The sequence below is a fragment of the Pleurodeles waltl genome, chromosome 6, assembly GCF_031143425.1.
Source record: "Pleurodeles waltl isolate 20211129_DDA chromosome 6, aPleWal1.hap1.20221129, whole genome shotgun sequence".
Taxonomy (NCBI): Eukaryota; Metazoa; Chordata; class Amphibia; order Caudata; family Salamandridae; genus Pleurodeles; species Pleurodeles waltl.
In genome coordinates this window covers 1015583682-1015597017 of record NC_090445.1, presented here as the reverse complement: position 1 = coordinate 1015597017, position 13336 = coordinate 1015583682, and the positions used below count along the sequence as shown (strand labels likewise).

The window sequence follows — 13336 nt, the reverse complement described above, 5'->3', positions numbered from 1 at the left end:
TATGATGTCATCGGAACATCTTGATGGCAATATTGAACCATATTACTCAGTTATCCATCTGTATTCTTTTATGCATAGATAAAATCTCAGTTGTTCCGTTGATGTTAAGGAGATAGAGCTGTATTCCTCCTTCTCCAGTTATTTCTGACTTCAAGAGTTCTAAGGTAAAATATAAGGAAGCGAGTCTGCGAGAACAGAGTATTTGTTCAATCATTTGAAACGTTGGACGTTTTATGGAATTGCTAGGTAAGAACAGGCCTACTGGGGTAGGTAAAGTAGCCTTTGCGTTTGGGATTGAGTGATAGAATGGCGCAGCTGGCCTTTAAATTCCAAAATTCGTAAATTCATGCAGAAGTCTGGTATGCTGTGCTACAGGAGCAAAAGTCCTGAACTCACTTCTTTATTTTTACGGAATAAACATGTTCTCCTTGGTAACTTGCTGGTGCTTCATGCTAGAGAATTTACACTGTAGTTTTGAAGCAATATATTACCACCCAATTTAATTTCATCTCATTTAGCATTACATGCTAGCCGTTGATTCGTTTTTACAAGTCAGTGTCCTTTTTTTTTTTTTTTTTTTTTGAGAGACAAGAGCCTTTAAAAACGTTCATTCTTATATGCCTTGTTTTATCCTCATAAATAATAAATACATTTTGTACTTTTGTATTTTTCAGCTTTCTTACTTTTTAATTCAAAGCTTTGTTTTACAGTATAAGATTTTGCTTTACTCACTGGATGGTCGGCTGCTGTCAACCTTTTGTGCCTATGAATGGTCTCTTGGTATCAAGTCTGTCACCTGGAGCCCCAGCAGTCAGTTCTTAGCGATTGGCAGCTACGATGAAAAGGTAAGCAATGTTTGTTTGGAGCAGTGGAAATCTCTCTTGAGAAATGTTGAGATATTTGATGATTCCCTGCTTAAATATGTGTGTCTTTATATCAGGTGAGAATTCTGAATCATGTGACGTGGAAGCCAATCACAAACCTCGAACATCCATCAACAATCGTTAATCCAAAGATAGTGAGTAAAAAAAAACTTTACTCTTTTCATGGTTTCCTATAAGTAGTCGTTTTAGCTTTTTTGTATGTACTTATGCTGCCTACAGGGAGTGCAGAATTATTAGGCAAATGAGTATTTTGACCACATCATCCTCTTTATGCATGTTGTCTTACTCCAAGTTGTACAGGCTCGAAAGCCTACTACCAATTAAGCATATTAGGTGATGTGCATCTCTGTAATGAGAAGGGGTGTGGTCTAATGGCATCAACACCCTATATCAGGTGTGCATAATTATTAGGCAACTTCCTTTCCTTGGCAAAATGGGTCAAAAGAAGGACTTGGCAGGCTCAGAAAAGTCAAAAATAGTGAGATATCTTGCAGAGGGATGCAGCACTCTTAAAATTGCAAAGCTTCTGAAGCGTGATCATCGAACAATCAAGCGTTTCATTCAAAATAGTCAACAGGGTCGCAAGAAGCGTGTGGAAAAACCAAGGCGCAAAATAACTGCCCATGAACTGAGAAAAGTCAAGCGTGCAGCTGCCACGATGCCACTTGCCACCAGTTTGGCCATATTTCAGAGCTGCAACATCACTGGAGTGCCCAAAAGCACAAGGTGTGCAATACTCAGAGACATGGCCAAGGTAAGAAAGGCTGAAAGACGACCACCACTGAACAAGACACACAAGCTGAAACGTCAAGACTGGGCCAAGAAATATCTCAAGACTGATTTTTCTAAGGTTTTATGGACTGATGAAATGAGAGTGAGTCTTGATGGGCCAGATGGATGGGCCCGTGGCTGGATTGGTAAAGGGCAGAGAGCTCCAGTCCGACTCAGACGCCAGCAAGGTGGAGGTGGAGTACTGGTTTGGGCTGGTATCATCAAAGATGAGCTTGTGGGGCCTTTTCGGGTTGAGGATGGAGTCAAGCTCAACTCCCAGTCCTACTGCCAGTTCCTGGAAGACACCTTCTTCAAGCAGTGGTACAGGAAGAAGTCTGCATCCTTCAAGAAAAACATGATTTTCATTCAGGACAATGCTCCATCACACGCGTCCAAGTACTCCACAGCGTGGCTGGCAAGAAAGGGTATAAAAGAAGGAAATCTAATGACATGGCCTCCTTGTTCACCTGATCTGAACCCCATTGAGAACCTGTGGTCCATCATCAAATGTGAGATTTACAAGGAGGGAAAACAGTACACCTCTCTGAACAGTGTCTGGGAGGCTGTGGTTGCTGCTGCACGCAATGTTGATGGTGAACAGATCAAAACACTGACAGAATCCATGGATGGCAGGCTTTTGAGTGTCCTTGCAAAGAAAGGTGGCTATATTGGTCACTGATTTGTTTTTGTTTTGTTTTTGAATGTCAGAAATGTATATTTGTGAATGTTGAGATGTTATATTGGTTTCACTGGTAATAATAAATAATTGAAATGGGTATATATTTTTTTTTGTTAAGTTGCCTAATAATTATGAACAGTAATAGTCACCTGCACACACAGATATCCCCCTAACATAGCTAAAACTAAAAACAAACTAAAAACTACTTCCAAAAATATTCAGCTTTGATATTAATGAGTTTTTTGAGTTCATTGAGAACATGGTTGTTGTTCAATAATAAAATTAATCCTCAAAAATACAACTTGCCTAATAATTCTGCACTCCCTGTAGTTTTAACTGATGTTGAGGTTGGTGTTGTCAATACGTTATTAGTGAGGTCACAGTACAAGTATCAAACCTTTGTTTTTACTGGAATTATGTGATCTATTCACATCCTTGGACGGATCTGAAACAGTATTTGTGGGTATCCTTACCCACAACATTAACCAGGTTCCAAGGATTATCCTGAGGTGTCAAAAATGTAATTATTTGCAGTTTTTTGTAGCATGTACAACACAAAGGCCAGGTATCTCTGTGCTCGATAAGACTGTCTCCATCATAGAGCATATACAAATAACAAACAATAGAACCTGTGCTTTGGCATAGCTCATGAAGCTTGCTACTCGCAGCAAGCAATTCAATCCACACAAGTTTTTCTAAATGATGTAATGTTCTAGTATAGTATATCTGAAGCAATACATTATTCCTCTCTAATAAACTAGATCGTTCCAGTATTTTTGTGAAAAACCTAGGAATATCTGCTTAGGTGCGCAGAATAGTCAAGCTTGGAATCTGTGTATGAAAGCACAACCAAACCTTTGTAACTGATCAAAGAGAGGTCTCTTGCCTTTTTTTTTAGCTGTTCTTCCCATTTGCCCCTTCCTTTTAGAGATTTCTGTTTAGCCCTAGGATCACAGAATGTTATAAGGAAGGTTAAGTGACTGCATTACACAGGCTGTAATTTACATCATGAAATGAGTCAGCAGTGATCTCAAACATATAAGTGGCAGTCTAAAATGGTGACGAAACACTGAACTCTGACCGTTAAAAATAAAACAAGTTATTTAAAATCTTGTTTCACTGTGTAAGCAAATGAAAAAATATGGATTACTTGCAGAAATACATTGTCCGGTAGTCCAAATCTTAACATAATGATAAGCTCTCAACTGAAAACTGGAGGACATTGACATGAAATCGCCCTACCCATGAACCTTCAAGCTACCACAAATTAAGGCATAACATCCTAACTCCATTCCAATAAACTCCTTACTGATAAAAGCAGCATTTCCCATCAAACACCTCTAAAAGTTTGAAGTTCAAAGAAGGTAAACAAGATCAGTTTTAGGTTATACTTATATATATAAATAAATAAATGAGGCGTCACAAAAAGACGTTCACACACTGTGGGGTTTAAAAATAAATGCATTTGGTTTCTAAAACCAGGCTCAGTAATCCAGAAGCCAGCAGCAGAAATAAATTTAGAGACTTTGCCAGGACTTGCGTGGTACAGCTGGAAAACAAAATGGATGACTTGCAAAATCCAACAAGGTTAACTAGAGTTCCTCTTCCGGGAATCTACCATTTCTAAGTGATGTGGATCCTAAAGCCCTATGACAGATTCCTTTCACCTAGAGGTGCTTGAGTACTCCCTATACAAATAGACCTACAAAAAGTGGTCAGAATTCTCACATAGGCGGACGGACACTCATGACCTGGCCCTAAACCAGAATAAGGCTCTTAGGGATATCCTCTTGGGCAGCTTCTGTAGCAGTAGTGCCCCCGGAAAGATAGGTAGGCGGTCACTCTTGTGGGTTCCCTGGATTGCCATCAAGGCAGCATGCTTCGACTTGTTGCTTTGAAATCTTGAGGCAGGAGTCTTCAACTCATGGTATACTGTTGCTGAGGAAAATACTTTGAATGGTCTACTGATAGCCTTAGGTCAGATTTGCCCTTGGATAATCTTTGGGGTCCATTTCTCTTCCATTTAGAGCTCCATCACACACCTCTCTGCTTCTCTTTAGTACCGTGGTCTCGTCCACTTGTAGCAGATGTGTTCTGATTCTCGTTTCTCCTCATGTAGGTTGGTGGGAAAAAAATGACCAAGTGGAAGTTAGCGAAGTTTTTTGCTTTGCTTCTCAGAATGTACCTCACATACTTGCATATGAACTAACCACTTGGGATCTTAGCAATATTGAACACCTTTCTGCCTTCCTTGTCATGGTCTTCAAATGTAATAACCTTTTTTAGCTCCATGTGAAGTTAAAGACCATCTGTGTGTAGTACTGGAGGACATGACAGCATTTATTCCACAAGATGAGTAACTTCTTGATGATTAGCTACCTACACTTGTTGTTCATCCACATGTTCTGCACTGCTGCATCTCATGTGAACCAGATTGCTGAGGTCTTCTTGAAGTCTTTACTTATGGAGGAAAATATTGGTTTGTGAGAAGGTCCAATGCTCTGAGCAAGATTGATCTTTTCCAAGGTGCATTTCCAAAGACTTTCACGTCTTCTTCAGATCACACTTATTTAGGCTGATCATGTCACTTCTTTACCCACTGCTGCCTGACAAACACCATTCCATTGATTTCCTTGCCTTCTGATGTGTCATTGAAGGAGCTCTATGAAGCACACAAAAGAGAAGTGGTGAGTGAGGTCAATCTCGCCTGACCCATGCCACCACTGGAAGAAGTTGGTTTTCCAAAGTTTAGCCATAGCAGTATGAGCAATGTTTTTGTAATCCATTGCCCATGAAATGTATGAATTGGTGGAGAGCAGAGTTGCCTGTCTTAAGTAAATTATTAACAGTGCTCTACAAATATATATTTAAGTCCTCAAAGTGGGCTCATTGAATCCTTGGCAAGTCAATGCATTGTGATCTGTTATATTGTTGACCCATTGTAAACACAGGTATTTATTACACTTTCATTCACCGCCTCATAAAGTACCAGAAAACAGAATGGGGGATATAATGTAATACTTTTTCTCACTTCCTAAAAAATGTTCCTTCGGGACACAGTGGACTGGATCTACTTAAGCGTAGGCCTTGTTTCGTTGTAACTCACCCAGTCTTGTTTCCTTTTCATACTGGTACTTGTTTGGAAAGGTAATGTGAAAAAAAACTCTTTATGTAGCTCTGCATATTGCATTTCTTTTCTTTCTATGCACTATAATTTGGTTACCATTACTGACTTCGATAGTATTTATTTTACCCTCTTAAGGTGAATGGAAGTGTGCGTCAGGTTCGAACCACTTTATCTCTGCAGTGACAGTTGAACTCAAAAGTTGCAGTTATGAGAATACAAACGATAAATTTGACTGAGCGAAATTACACTCTTTTGACATGAGACAACATTAGAGCGAAGTTGGAGGGGAACGCTTCTTAGAACAGCACCTTTCCATTTTGTAATCACTGCACCCTTACCTATTCCTGACACTTTACAGGGATGTTTAGAACCTTTTCAGACCTGTCGCATATTTTAATACATCCTAATTTTACCAGAATTGCTCCTCTGTTCTTAAACATTGGCCAGTTTATTACTGTTATTAAAGCGATGTTTTCATCTTGTAGGTTGTGTATAAAGAAGTGGAGGCATGTCCAAGTTCTGGGATAGATGACCGCTCGTTCCCTCCTACAATGCCATGCACCACCAGCTTGTTCAGCACACAGAGTAAATGTATGGAATACTTCAATTAAAAATGTATTGGGGGATGTATTTGTGATTTTGAAAGATTATCGTACTGAAAAATGTTCTCACAAAACAACCTCCCTTCAGTTGTAGATCGTAGATCAAAGGATGTGATCCCGGAATCAAGGAATAGACAGAATCAGTTTGTCTGCGAATTCCCACTTGGATGTATTGTGTTTCGACATCCAAGATCCAAAATAAAGTTTGCAGATAAGGTCATAACGGAAGGGTGTCACCCTTGTAAAGTGTATGTTACCCAATAATAAATATTGTATTGCTTTTAAAAATAGTTGTTTTCATACTTGAAGTAAGGATGCCCTCCTTAATTGCTTAGATCTACAACCTGCGAAGTATTTAATCTCTTTACATTTCAGTGCATTAAGCTTTACATCAGGATAGGAAGGTGATACATATATAATATATACTCATAGCTCTGGAAAGGTTGCATAAATCAGAAAGTTCCCGGAATTTGTGTTAAATGCAAGGTTTAAAGAGTAAATTGTTGGTACCGTACACTGCAAAATACTTGCACATTTCTGGGATATGTCTTCACTGTAATTGAAAGCTTTGCTGTGGATTGAATCCTCACGTTGCCTTATGTTCTATACAAGTTCAGAATTACCAAATGCCATGGCAGATAACCTTGAAATTTAGTGTTTAGAGAAATCAAAGACTTCACAAGCTGCACAGTACTGTCCTATATGATGCCTACTGGTGGTTTCTTCCTCTTGCAGCCTGGCCAGTGGAGCCTTGTAGTGAAAATTATATTGATCTTGTGAGTGTAGATAGAGCAAGGAAAATAGATTCCACATCGTAGAATCTACATTAATAGTCATACACACATGAATGTTCTTATACTGTCTGCGTATGGACCCAGAACACTGTACCGTAAATGTTGTTCATATAGTGTAACACAGAGTGTAAAGAACCTACTTCTACTTTGGATAAAAACCAGAACTAGGAAGCAGCATATCAAAAGTCATTGTTTGTCTGAAAAAACAAACAAGTTAATCCTGACAAGATTTTAAAATTACATTTCAACATCTTCTGTGCAAAGGTTGTTTAAAATGTGAAAAGGTTAAGAAAAAATGTAACTTGATAAACTTCTAATATAAAACAAAGTGATAAAAGTCCTGTCCCTTTAAGAACTCCAGAAAGTCCCCCTATCCAAGATGCTTTTTACTGGATGTTTGCTTCGCCCACTCTGATTATTTTTCCAGCTCCTGTGAGTAGGATCTGAGAGCACATGTGAGGATTTATATATTTGTTTTTTTCTGTGAGACAAGATTTCATTTTCACTTGATGTCTTTAACGACTGTCTGTCCAATGAGATTTGTTTCTCCCTATTTAAAGTTTGTCTCTTAAAATGCCTTCTCTATTTGATAAATGACCACCCGGTGACAGAAAAAGGCAGTCTGAGAATCTCACAGCTTCTGAGTAGTGTCTTCCTCCATCTCGCACAGTGACATACTGACAAATGTGGCAAAAAAATCCGAAAGAACTCTTAAGGGTAGGGAGAGTGTCAGCCTTCATGGAATGTTTGAAAACATGAACACTATGGAGGTTATGTTGTTATGCCTGCGATATTAAAGTCTTGTAAAGTTAGCAAGTAACACATTTCTATATAAAATACTCCAGAAGCTTATTGCAGCTTGTTCTAAAGGTTGGAAAAAATTAGTCCACTATGAGAAACTTTAACATGTAGAATCTGAAAATGAGATCCCAGGGGTCTCGCTGGGCAATGTCCGCTTCAGAAGTCAGGTGTGATGTTGTTATCCTCCCATGTGAGGTGCGATGCTCTTATTTTAACCTAAATGTAAAATGGCACTGTGTCATAGCCACACCTGTGTTCATGGTAGGAAACGATGTTCTGCCAAGATATTCTGTCAAATAAGTAGTTGCGGGAGGAAGATGTCAAGGGCGAGTAACTGTTAGATTCACCCAGACACTCCTTGTTGACCAGGCAGAAATTTTGTTTTCTTGAGTGGAAAACTCAGCATTGTGAAGTTTCAATATTACGCACCTGAACCACTTGAGCAGTGATTTAAGAATATGCTTCAGTCTTTGAGGTTGAAAAATCACAGACATAATATTTTCAACCACTACGAACAATATAGGAGTATATAATTCCTGAAGTCAATTGTCTTAGATAATTGTGCTATGAAGAAGTAGCTGATTAACTTACTGTGGGCTTCTGAAAAGTCATTGCTTCTGTTATGCAGTAAGTCAGTACGTACATTATCAATCCAGTGTTTGCAACTGAAAAACCTCACTTCCGAGACTGAAAGAGAATCTTTAAGGCCAGCTTCGTTATTTTTATGTCTTGTAACATCTCTTCTCCCGCACCTAGTATCAGTTCTTGGAAACAATTAGTCTACAAGCTTGGGGGCATTCTACCTGCTTTCCAGACGTAAACCTAAGATTTAGACAGATATTTCTGGTAGGGGTACCGATTTGTTATGTACTAGAGAGCAAGAAACCCCATGATGCCTGCAGCACTCTCTGGTCTGACAGCTGTTAGTCTAGAGCCATTAAGAACTGGTGTTCGGCTTCTTGTCCTGCAAACTCAGTAAAAGAACCACGGTCTGCGACTGAAATACTAAAGCGGTATATCCACTGCCGAACACAGAAGAATGTGAGTTTTGAATCACTTGATGACTGAGCCTGCACCTGTTATCAACCATATGACACTGTCGCTGCACAAGGATACATTGACGCTGTAACTGCATATTCAATTTAGCTCATGAGTTTTATGGCAATCCAGATTTATCATGGACCTGGCGACAACATGGGCTTTCATAGTAATCTATCAGCACATTTGTTTCACTGTAAAGTGATTTATTGAGTGTTTTGGTCCTGGTTTTTGACATCACATTTATAATGGAAAAACTAGCTCATACCATGATGTAAGAGGCAGAGCCTTATCTGTTGATGTGCTGTAAAAGCCAATAGGGCAGATCTCATTGTGTCGTCTCTTATTATTATAGGCTGCTGTGTATTGTTAGTTTGATTTGATACCATGACATTTCTAGAGACCGTAGGCACTTCTAATGAATTGGTTTCTGTTGACATCCTGGGATTCCTGGTGACGACATTTGACCTTATTTTCAGATCTTTTTTTTCATTCCTTGGTTCATGTTACACAATGGATGTCTTATAGATCAATGGTCCTCACAGATAAATGGCCTTCATGAAGGCATAGCCTTTACAGCATGATTTACTCTATACAGAAGAATCACCTTAGGCCATTTCAGCATTATCCCTCTAGTGCCTTTAATGCTGTATCCACTGATTAGTCATCTCTGTCAGTGTTAAGAGTTTCCTGTGGAATTTGAGCCCTCCTTAAGATGTCAGTAAGCACAAATGATGGACGGAATGCGGAACCAATCAAATATTCACCCCCAGTCAGAGATCTGGGTTTAATCCATCAATTATTTTCCTCACCATGCCACCCCAGTTTGGACCTAGCCATATGGAAATCAGTCTTGACCCTGTTCCCCTTGGGAAACAGTCGAGCCCGAACTGCCAAGCCAGGTCCTCCCTGGACCGTAAACAAGCATCCTGGGACCGGTTTCAGGGTATCACCCTTCATCAGCCAGGCTAGCTTGAATCCAGTGGCACAGTGAGCCCGGGACCCACGTCTGGGCATACCCGGCGCACTTCGGGCGACAAAAGCAAATAACACAAATTATGGTTTGTTTGCTCCTTAAGATGTCAGCAGAGCTCTCAGGTGATAGCAATGAAAGAAGCGAACAAAACCCACCTCCTATAAAGGTTCGAACAAGAATCGTAGAAAAAATAATTAGCGTTGAGCATGAAAAATAAACATATAAGTGAAACTAAACTATTACAAATGATGTATAGAAAAATGGATTGTAATAAGTCATAGATACCTAATATATATATATATATATATATTTCAGGTGGTAGCATCAGAGAAGGGAGGGGGCTCAATTGAGGCACCTGGATGATTCCATGTAGCAAGGAGGGCTACCTTGCACTGTCAAGGCTGCCTTGCAGCATGAGGGGGACTGCCTTTCTGCACTGGGGCCTTACTCACTGCATCTGAGTGCTTACTCAGCAGCCTAGAGTGGCTCCTTTCTGCATTAGGGTGAGTTTCCTCGTAGTGCTGGAATTTGTTTTGATGTTGCATTGGAAGGCCTTTCTCATGGCACTGTGGGAAGACTCCTTTATTGTACCAAGGAAGGCTTCCTTACAACGTCAATTGTCATTATTGTATGTCCCATAATCTGGAGGCTTAGTGTCATGAGCCTCTTGATGCCAATGATTAATGCCATTGGCTTCCTCATGCTGTAAAGGGTGCATTTATGCAGCACCAGGAGGAACTCCCTCATGGCAGCAGAGAATGTCTTGCTGCATCGGTAGGTGGCATAATCTTGACCTAATCAAAGAATCTGGTAAAGACACCTAGCTGCAAATTCCTTACTTTAGAATCCCCACCCCAGGCGAAAGACTGGATCGGAACATTTTTTCCCCAGCATGTCTGCATATTGGAAGAGGGTGTTGTGCGACTCCACACTGTCGTCCACCGCATGTGACGTTGAAGGAGTCTATAATAACCTCCTTTCTGATGCGCCAGCATCAGTTCCTGCTTTTTCACGCTTGCATCTCAGATTCGGTAACAGTTTATCAGGCTGTTTTTAGCTTACTTCAACATTTTCGTCAATGGAACACTATGCTTTTTTACTGTCTGTCTTCAGAGCTCAAACCCTGTGGGCTCTGTGGACGACAGATGTCAGCCATGGATCCCCATTCTATTTTTGTCTGTGGTGCCTGGGTGCCTGTCGTCCCCTTCTACCAAAACCGCTGCAAGAGTGTTGTATGAAGCTTCTGGTGGCACAGCTCTCCCCGTGGATGGCATTCTCCTTCGATTTCACGCTGTAAGTCACAACGCAAATGGTTGAAATCGCAGCATTTCCCGACCGCACCATGTACTGCCTACCACCACTCCTCGGTTGAGGAGTTGAGGCCCAAGTCCACCCCATGTCTCCCTCCTTTCCCTGGTTGACTATGACCCAAATCCGAGAATATTATGATTCTCTTCACGCTATCTTTCTTAAATCACCTTCGCCTGTTGAGCCTTTGTGGCCCAAGGAGGTGCAAAGTGCCTTGACTGTCGGTGCTGGCAAATTTGCTCTTAGCTTCAGTTAGACCTTCTGCTTCCGTTGTCGAAACCGTTACAGCGTGGTGCATGGCCCTTCGGGGTTTCCACCTTCGGTACCTGTGTCAGATCAGTTGACTCCTGCGACGCTGCCGGCGGCGCGATCGACATTACACCCATCTCCCCTTCTGATGTTGAGATATCACCTTTTCGGCACCGGTCGACATCTAGTATGGTGCCAGTCATGCCAGTTGTCTCAGATACCCTCCCTCTGCTTTCTAAGGAGTCCCCTCTTATTTGTTCTTCCGAGGCAAAACAGGGGTGGAGCCGGTGCTCCCTTATAGTGAAGATCTACATGACATTTGTGGAGGTTTGGGCTAAGCCTGTTGATTGGGCTATAGCTCACATGCACTGGCTTGCCCCTGGTGATCCGGCCTGTCTCCTCAGGGATCCCACCCCTCGTAGTTTGGTGGTACAGGCTGTTTTGGCCTCCTATGATATTGACTCTCTTCCACATATCCCATCTGACAGAGATTCCAGGAGACTTGACGCTAGTGGCAGTCATAGTCTCTCGTCCACCAGTTCTGCTCTGCACTCCCTTAATATGTCTTGCGTTCTTGGACATTTTTACCATTCATTGTGGGACTCATTGGCATACATCTTGCCATCGCTTCTGGTTGACACCAGGAACAATCTTGCCCCTTTGATCCGAGATGGACAGCAGACCGCTAAGTTTATTATTTGCTGTAGTATGAATACCACTGACTCTGTAGGTAGGGCTTTGGCCTCTTCAGTGGCACTATGTGGGCGTGCCTGGTTAGGCACCTCTGGAATTTCAGAGGTTGTTCAAGCCACTTTGATTGACATGCCTTTTACCCATTTATTCGATACACAGGCTGACTCTGCTTTGAGGCGTTTTCGGGATAGTCTGGGTGGAACAGCAAATTAGCTCTGTTCCTCTCTCCCCTCTGCCTTACCAGTTCCTCCTGTACAGGCTTGTATGGATTGTCTTGGCTTTTCCTCACAAGATAAGCCATGCCTTGGCAGTACCCATGAGATTTTTTCTTTCCTGTGCCAGTTTCTCCTAATGGTGGCACCCGGTGGGTGTTCTTGCCTTCTGCAGGTCTTATTCTTTCTTATACTGTCAATTACCGGTGATTGTGGTATTTTTTTGCCTTTGCTGGGGTGTATATTTCTTGGGACACTATGTGGGTTTTCACGCCTCCCGCTTGAAAACATTCTTCCTTTAGGAGGTTGGGCTTCTACTCAGTTCTACTTTCATAGTGGGTGTTTGGCTCGCATTGTACGGATGTACTCTTGCCTTGATCCCTGTCTATTACTTTTATTATTATTTAATATTTTGTGCAGAAATAGTAGCTTTCCACTTTAGGTCTGTCTATGACAGCTCTTCAGTTGTTTATTTCCTTTTTGATTCTTAATGATACTTGATATACAGGTCATACAGTTTTGTTACTCTGAAGAAAAGCTAGAGCTCAAGAGTAGATACCTTCATGGTATGTATCTTACCGTAGGTGGAGAGTTTGTTGTATGCCTGGTGAGCATTTATTTATATTTGCTGTGTTGAGGTTGCTCAGCTTGTGGAACTATATGACCCTCGTTTGTGGGTACAGAGTTTCTCTCTCTGCAGAGTGTTATTTTTTTTCTCCTAGTTTATGATATTTATTTATGAGGTTTAGTACCCCTTGTAGGGAACTTTTGATATTTGCAGCTCCATCGGAGTCTCAGGATATTATTTTACTTCTGAAAAGAGAGTTATTTAAAATATTTATCTTATTAATTATGGTTATTATGTAGAAATGTCTCTTATACTTCTATGTGGTATCAGCAGTGCTTTAAATGGTCCGGTACTGAGTACCGGCACTTTTTTATTTTGAGAGGGAGAGTACCGGCACATCTCAAGAAAAACTGAATACTTTTAATTGGAGAGTACCGGCACTTCTCGGAAACAAGCAGGTACTCTGGCACAGAGTACCTGCACTTTAATTTTTCCATTTCAAGCACTGGGTATCAGTGTGACCATATGCGTGATTTATGAGCGTTCATCAACAGAATGATGTTCCATTGGTGGGATTATACAGGACTGAGCGTGTTGGTCTCATGACATTGCTCATGTTTAGGAGTAAATGTTT

At 41.0% G+C, this 13336-nt stretch overlaps 1 protein-coding gene across 3 annotated transcripts in view; it reads left to right on the top strand.

Moving 5' to 3' along the window:
- The window catches only part of WRAP73 (WD repeat containing, antisense to TP73), a 341996-nt gene that overhangs the window by 260861 nt on the left and 67799 nt on the right, over positions 1 to 13336 (top strand). For all 3 annotated transcript variants that reach the window (XM_069239949.1, XM_069239947.1, XM_069239946.1), the window contains 3 exons: positions 711 to 845; positions 941 to 1018; positions 5947 to 6052. In XM_069239949.1, the coding sequence (XP_069096050.1) occupies positions 711 to 845; positions 941 to 1018; positions 5947 to 6052 (319 nt within the window). The remainder of the gene's footprint in view (positions 1 to 710; positions 846 to 940; positions 1019 to 5946; positions 6053 to 13336) is intronic.